This window comes from Hylaeus anthracinus, unplaced genomic scaffold (genome assembly GCF_026225885.1).
Source record: "Hylaeus anthracinus isolate JK02 unplaced genomic scaffold, UHH_iyHylAnth1.0_haploid 11978, whole genome shotgun sequence".
Lineage (NCBI taxonomy): Eukaryota > Metazoa > Arthropoda > Insecta > Hymenoptera > Colletidae > Hylaeus > Hylaeus anthracinus.
The window spans coordinates 3475089-3482306 of NW_026534326.1; the positions used below are offsets into that span (position 1 = coordinate 3475089).

Here is a 7218-nt window from a genome sequence, read left to right on the forward strand (position 1 = left end):
AAGGGCGCCAGTTTTGTGGTCGTACTAGGTACTTCACTGACGCTAAAACTAGCGCGCATGCGCATCGTGCGACTGGGAGTAGAAATAGCAGAATCTGGCATCGCAAGATTCTAACCAATTCTAACTTCAATTTATTGTTTATTTCACCGTTGTAAACAGTTGTAAACTTGTAAAACACCCAAGTTTCTCTCGTTAACAAATACATCGCGTTAGTATGAATAAATAAAAATTACAATTTTGAAATTAAAAAATTTTTTATTTTAATTAATTTTAATTTTCAAATTTTTTAAATAGCGTTTTGACAGATGTGACTTTTATCCAACAATATCGATGTTATAAACAAACAAATGACACATGTCGTTTTTCCTTTTCATATATATTATCTGTCCTATAATATTAGCATAATAGTATTATAGTACATCCAATAATTCCGACCAAAGACCTAACCTCAATCTCTAAAGTGTTCCATTTACAGAAACATGCCAGAGACATCAGAGGAGGACATGGGAATGTCAGTTCGATTGACGAACGATGACTTCCGGAAGCTGTTGATGACCCCTCGGGCATCGGTTCCATCTGCCACGCCAGCATCCGTACCCGGTACTGCCAGAGATGCCAGCGCGAAGACTGCTCAGACGCCAAACGTCACAGGCAGCAGTCGAGCGGAGTTAAGAAGGAAAAAGAAGAGCTTCTACGCTAAGCTGAAGAAGCAGGAGGAAGATAAGATGGCGGAGTTGGCGGAGAAGTATAGAGACAGGGCCAGAGAACGTAGGGACGGGACGAATCAGGATTACCAGGCAGAGGATCCCATGAACAGCGCCAGCGCGTATAGGGCTGTGGCTCCGGATTTGAAGTCAGGGATGGACGCAGCTGAACGGAGGAGGCAGATGATTCAGCAGTCAAAATTTTTGGGTGGTGACATGGAGCACACTCATTTGGTGAAAGGGTTGGATTATGCTCTTCTTCAGAAGGTGGATATTTTAGTATAGAAATTAGGACCTAACCCAGAGAAAAAGATAACATTTACTAATGTTGATATTTACAGGTACGCAGTGAGATCGAGGCAAAGGAGCACGAGCAAGAGCAGGAGATGGAGAAGTTGATAAAACCCAAGGACAAAGTGAAGGACAAGAAGGAGCCTGAGAAGAAGGACGACGAGATGCAGTTCAAGACCAAGATAGGACGCAACGTGTACAAAACGGTGATGATCATGAAATCAAAGACTATAGAGAGGAACGAGTTGTTCACGCCTGGTCGGATGGCTTACGTGATAGAATTGGACGACGAGAATGCAGACGTGGACATACCGACGACTCTGATCAGGAGCAAAGCGGACGTGCCCACTGTGGACAACACTCCAACGCTGACGACGAACGACATAGTGATAAACAAGCTGGCCCAGATACTGTCATATCTACGACAAGGTAACCGTCACGGGAAGAAAGGGAAGAAGAACAAGGACGGTCGGTCCAGGCCCGACGACATGAACGACATGGACATAGCGCCGAGGCCTCAGGAGGAGAGCATCTACGGTGACATCGGCGACTACGTCCCCACGATTGGGAAAAAGGACCTCGCTCAATCCAGAGAGAAGAAGAAGGGCTCCTACTTCGACAAATCAGAGAGCAGCCTGGACACCGACGACAAGGTGAATGCTCCTCAGCTACCGAGCGTCGTGCCTTCCACTTTGGACGCAAACGCTCCTAAAAAAGGAGCGTTGCTGAACAAGCTGGCTGCGGAGCCAGAAGGCTACGCAGAGTGTTATCCAGGGTTGGACGAGATGCAGGACGCCATAGACGATTCTGACGACGAGGTAGACTATACCAAGATGGATCTTGGTAATAAGAAAGGTCCCATAGGCAGGTGGGACTTTGACACACCTGAAGAGTACAGCGAGTACATGAACAATAAAGAGGCCCTGCCGAAGGCTGCGTTCCAGTACGGAGTGAAGATGGCTGATGGAAGAAGAACGAGAAAGTATAACAAAGAGAAGAACGAGAAGGCGGAGCTGGACAGGGAATGGCAGAAGATACAGAATATAATGAACAAGAGGAAACCTTCCAACGTGTTGGACGGCGCGTCGGAATTCAAAGTACCGAGATATTGAATGATCGTTCGTTTCCAATTAATTTTACGTATTTCAATGATTTTTGAAGTGTTACGCGCCCCTTAAATACCTTGTAAATATGTTAGAAAATATTCCTGAAAAATTTCAGCTCTCAATTTTGACATTATCCCTTCAACTGCGAAGGAGAAATGGGTTCGGAAAAGTGTTTATGTTGGTTAAATCAATTTTTAAAAAATATCAGATTATAAGAGATGACGAGACGAAACTTTTTTATCATTACAGTTTATTCGTAGGACGCTTAGTTTCAGAAATAAAAATAGAAAAGTTAGAAATATGTCGGAAAAATTAAATTTCAGGAAAGAGGTTAGGTCTGTTTATATTCGTTAAATCAATTTAAAAAAAATATCGTCTTATAGGGGATGATGAGACGAAACTTTTTTATATTTACAATTTATTCGTGAGATGCTTCGTTTCGAAATTAAAAATTGAAAAATTGATAGTTTGTTGCATAAATTGTATTTCAGGAAAAAGGTCTTCTAAGTTTTCAATTTTTATCTCTGAAACTAAACGTCATATAAATAATCTGTAAATATGAAGAAGTTTCTATAAGCTGATATTTTATTTTAAAATTCACACCTTTAACACATAAACCTTAGAAAGTTTTAAATGGAAAATCCAAGGAATATTTTCAATCGGTTACTTCTTTTTCTTTAACTTCAATCAGAGTTGACGAAACAATTTGACATTTGCTAGAGTTGTTATTTATAATAACATGAAGAAGCCCTGAAAATTTCAAATTTCTATCTTAATTATTTCCTTATATATCACTTCAGTAAATACAAAGTTTCTCTACTGAAAATATTTTAGCAATACTATTAAATGTTTTAAATATAAATTCTTGTCGAAAGAATTTCCTACACTAAATTTTTCAATTACCAGAAAAAGAATTTTTGTTTGTGGAACATTTATAAAAATTAATATACAGTCAGCGTAATAAGTACCCATTTAAGACATTTAAAATAATATCATAAAAATATTTCAAGTAGATAAAATAGCTTCATATTTACTGGATTGATATATAAGGAAATAATTGAGATAAAAATTTGAAATTTTCAGGAAATCTTCCTCTTACTACAAGTAATAACTCTAGCAAATTTCAAATCGTTTCAATTTTTACCTGAGTTATAAAAAAGAGTGACCGACTTTTGAAAATTTGGAGCACGCGTTAATGTTTAAAATTCAGAGCTGAAATTTTGCAGGAATATTTTCTTATATATTTTCAAGATATTCAGGGGGCAACGTAGAATACAGAGATCATTGAAATAAGGACCGTCCCATTGTACATTGTATTGTCCCTGTATGTAATGTAATAAAGATTGTATATTATTTTTAAGATGACATCAATCTTCCCATGAAACTGTGTTTGCTCGGGCAAAGATCTTCGTACCCACGACCTGCAACCGACTCGAACCAGTATGAAACTGGTAGAGTAAACACCTTATCACTGACCTAAGACCGATCGATAGGATATTTTATACATATAAACCCGGTTGGACTGGTTATGTCTTGCATGTTACGCGATAATTGGTTGAAACAACATGGCAAGTCTGCGTTAAGTGAACGTAATCATATGTTTCCTTATCGTTAAGAAAAATTTTCTTCACTGTTGAGGATCAAAGTTGTCGACAACGTTTACTTGTAGATCAGAGAATTACCTTGATGATTTTATGACGAGTGTAAGGAGAGAACTTGAGCCAGATTCATTTCGTTTCATTTTAAAGACGTTTTCTTGGGCATCGTTACTAGAAACTAGGACGTCATTATTAGAGAAAATTGTACTTGTTGGCCCTGTTCTATACATTTTGGTTTTAACATTTTGGTTCGTGTGTTGTAGCATTATTTTGGTTTCAAGGTGTGCTCCTTGTATTTATTGAGTTATAGATTTGACATTGTTATATCTCATGTATTATTTCTTGACTCTTGTTAGGCACTTGTGTTAGACACAGTGTTGAGTAAAAGGTCTTCCAGATAATATTTGTTTCACCCTTCCTTATTAATTGATGCAAACGTGTGAGTACTTATTAGAAGGGGAATTAGAGCGATTTTTTAAATTGAAGTTTCTCGAGTTACTTGAGAGTAACTAATTTCTTTAAAAATTAATATCCGTTAAAGAATCGATTCTATGAAAAATTGGTATAGAACATTTCTTATAGATAATTTAATTTTCTACAAGAAAGGTCCCTTGTATAATTTTCGAGACACCAATATTTAACGAGTTATTTCTGAAAAATTGCCTATACGATTCTACAGCAGTTTCAGTACAAATGTTATGTCAAGCTATATAATTTAAAAAGTATCAATCATACAAACTTGTCTCACAAAGCTTTTCTGTAGATAATTAAATTCTCTACAAAAAAGTCCTCCTGTATAATTTTCAAAAAATCAATATTTAACGAGTTATGTTTTAATAAAAATTACCTATATGATTTTTACTTCAATTTCAACTACAAATTCTATATCAAGCTACATAATTTGAGAAGTATTAATCATACAAACTTGACTCATGAGACTTTTTCATAGACAATTCAATTCTCTACAAAAAAAGTCCTCCTGTATAATTTTCAAAAAATCAATATTTAACGAGTTATGTTTTAATAAAAATTACCTATATGATTTTTACTTCAATTTCAACTACAAATTCTATATCAAGCTACATAATTTGAGAAGTATTAATCATACAAACTTGACTCATGAGACTTTTTCATAGACAATTCAATTCTCTACAAAAAAAGTCCTCCTGTATAATTTTCAAAAAATCAATATTTAACGAGTTATGTTTTAATAAAAATTACCTATATGATTTTTATTTCGATTTCAACTACAAATTCTATATCAAGCTACATAATTCAAAAAGTATTAATCATACAATCTTGACTCATAAGACTTTTTCCTAGACAATTCAATTCTCTACAAAAATGCTCTCTTGCACAATTTTCAAGAATCTTGTATTTAACGAGTTACGTCCTAATAAAAAGTATAACTAAAAATTTGATATCAAGCCAGATAATTGGAGAAGTATCGATCATACAAACTCGACTCATAAGGCTTTTCCGTAGCTAATTAAATGCCCCACAAGCCTGTGCATTTCATTTCTCTCTAAAAAAAACTATACCCTCCTCAAAAACGAACATCGCTACAAAACGACACATCCCGGACTACATACAAATATTCCATACGCTACGTGTCGCCCACTTTACATCCTAAAAACGTACCGCCTAGTTTGACATTCAGATAATCGGTGTTATCAAGAAAGTCGCGCAATAGTGCTCAGTCACAGCGGCACTGTTCGCCGAGATTTCCTCGTATCGTCAGGGGGAATAACGACTCGGCGCGCGTGCCTCTATATAAACAAAACAGAAAAATATTCCCAACGGCTAGATAGGAAGCGAACCAGAGCATGGACGCGTACTCCCGCGAAGTTCTTGACCCCTGTTCACGATACGCTCCCCGTATATAAACCTAACGTGTTTAGTTTGGTTGTCAGTCGACGCTCGCGAGTACAACGCAGTGGCCAATAAACGTCGGTCGCGGAGTGAACGCGCCGTGTCGGAAAAGTGAACGTCAGTCAATCCCCCCATCGATGCTGCATCTGAAAAACTTTCTCCCTTGGCGTGCATACGTCGTCAGCACCGTAAGAATTCTCTCTCCATACGTTATCCCCAGAAAAATTCCACAGGAGCGATATTTTCAAATAAAAATTCAGTTAGAAATTTAACATCTAAGAACGGAGCGTCTTCTTTCCAAATACATTATTCCAATCGTATACACATTATATATTTTACTTTCTATTATAATTTCTTTAAAAATTTCTATAAAATATTTAAAAATATTCTACCATTTAATGGTAACGTTATTTCTGTTTCTCTTTCCTTTTATAATTACGTCGCATCAACGTTTGGAAATTAACGACTGTCTTCTTATATGATTGTTTTTATCGTTTGATATCGGTTCAAATATGTGGATCTTTAAGTAGCTGAATTATTTTGTTTATTTTCTTCGTGTGTAGTTTGTGAAGTAGGATCATTGGACGAGTATTTTTCGTTGGATTATTGTCTGGAGACTGAAGTGGTCCATTCAATGCGCTGAGGCCAATGCTTTCTATTCGTAACAGGCGCTTTTGAATTGTTGTGGTTAGTAGTAGGCTGTGGATGAAGGAGAGACACTTAAATTAATTGTGTATGCTTAAGAAGTATTGCAATTTTGCACAAATTTCTTCACGTTCTTGTATACTTACATCTGCCACAAATGTATAAATATCTACCATTACTTTTTATTAAATAAATATTTCACAGGTGTCCGTGGGGGGGGGGGGGGGGGGGAGGGTCCTTCCATTCAATTTAATAATTTTCGTAGGCATCCAGAGTTGCAACAGTCTCAAACAAGGCCTTCTGTTATTCGACACTGTTTATTTAACAGTTCTGTTATGCAACAGAGATTCGATTATTCAGCTGGCTCGCTCTGGGGTTCCTGAAAAGATAAATAAATTATTCAGAACGTTCTCTGGGTCCTTCATTGACAACATAAGAAAACAATCTAACGTCCACATGGTAGTGTTTATGTTATCAATCTCAGCTTCATTAAGTATAAATTGTCAGGGATATCGCGTCTATGGTATTGTTGAACGGACTGCGAGTAGCACAATTGCCTGTGGACGTTGTTTATAACACGTTCGCGTAATAATGGTAGCGAGTCGACGACAATTGGAGATAGCATACGGTAGAGGTGAAAGAGGTGACGGCAGAACTTGCCTCGCAGCTAATACAGGCACGCAGAGATAGTACGAAAATCTTGGACAGATAAAAAGCTCCAGTAAATAAGGAGACAATTTTTTAATCGCGATTCTCGAAATGTATGTCAAGTTATGTAATTCGTGAAGTATCGGTCGTGCAAAGTTTACTCATAAGACTTTTTCGTAGACAATTTAATGCTCTATAAAAAAGCTCCCTTGTATAATTTTCGAAAAATCAATATTTTATGAGTTATTTCTGAAAAATTGCCTATATGATTCTACAGCAGTTTTCAGTACAAATGTTATGTCAAGGTATATAATTCGGAAAGTATTAATCATACAAACTTGACTCATAAGACTT

The 7218-nt window shown here is 36.7% G+C and overlaps 3 protein-coding genes and 1 long non-coding RNA gene across 10 annotated transcripts in view; 3 read left to right on the forward strand and 1 right to left on the reverse strand.

Moving 5' to 3' along the window:
- The window catches only part of LOC128896865 (cytospin-A), a 61134-nt gene extending 57668 nt beyond the window's left edge, over window positions 1–3466 (forward strand). For all 6 annotated transcript variants that reach the window (XM_054160403.1, XM_054160398.1, XM_054160402.1 and 3 more), the window contains one exon: window positions 2600–3466. The gene's annotated coding sequence lies outside the window, so the exon portion shown is untranslated. The remainder of the gene's footprint in view (window positions 1–2599) is intronic.
- Window positions 75–3466, forward strand: LOC128896886 (protein Red). 2 transcript variants are annotated; one of them, XM_054160448.1, is made up of 3 exons: window positions 75–208; window positions 462–971; window positions 1046–3466. In XM_054160448.1, the coding sequence occupies exons 2-3, from the start codon at window positions 480–482 to the stop codon at window positions 2105–2107; spliced, it is 1554 nt and encodes a 517-aa protein (XP_054016423.1). In that variant the 5' UTR covers window positions 75–208; window positions 462–479; the 3' UTR covers window positions 2108–3466. The 2 variants fall into 2 exon arrangements, with proteins under 2 accessions (XP_054016423.1, XP_054016422.1); XM_054160447.1 differs by having other exon boundaries at window positions 476–971.
- A 2140-nt stretch (window positions 3467–5606) lies between these two features.
- The window catches only part of LOC128896872 (cytosolic 10-formyltetrahydrofolate dehydrogenase), an 8460-nt gene continuing 6848 nt past the window's right edge, over window positions 5607–7218 (forward strand). Inside the window, exon 1 of the mRNA XM_054160417.1 lies at window positions 5607–5759. The gene's annotated coding sequence lies outside the window, so the exon portion shown is untranslated. The remainder of the gene's footprint in view (window positions 5760–7218) is intronic.
- Window positions 6121–7218, reverse strand: part of LOC128896906 (uncharacterized) — a 1339-nt gene continuing 241 nt past the window's right edge. Inside the window, exons 2-3 of the long non-coding RNA XR_008462162.1 lie at window positions 6363–6595; window positions 6121–6270 (exon numbers count right to left, since the gene is read on the reverse strand). This is a non-coding gene — a long non-coding RNA (uncharacterized LOC128896906). The remainder of the gene's footprint in view (window positions 6271–6362; window positions 6596–7218) is intronic.

What these genes read in the sequence shown, in the direction of transcription:
- LOC128896886 (XM_054160448.1), top strand. Translation starts at nt 480, where the DNA reads ATGCCAGAGACATCAGAGGAGGACATGGGAATGTCAGTTCGATTGACG. An exon ending in ATTATGCTCTTCTTCAGAAG is followed by an intron (nt 972 to 1,045) that starts GTGGATATTTTA and finishes TGATATTTACAG; the next exon opens with GTACGCAGTGAGATCGAGGC.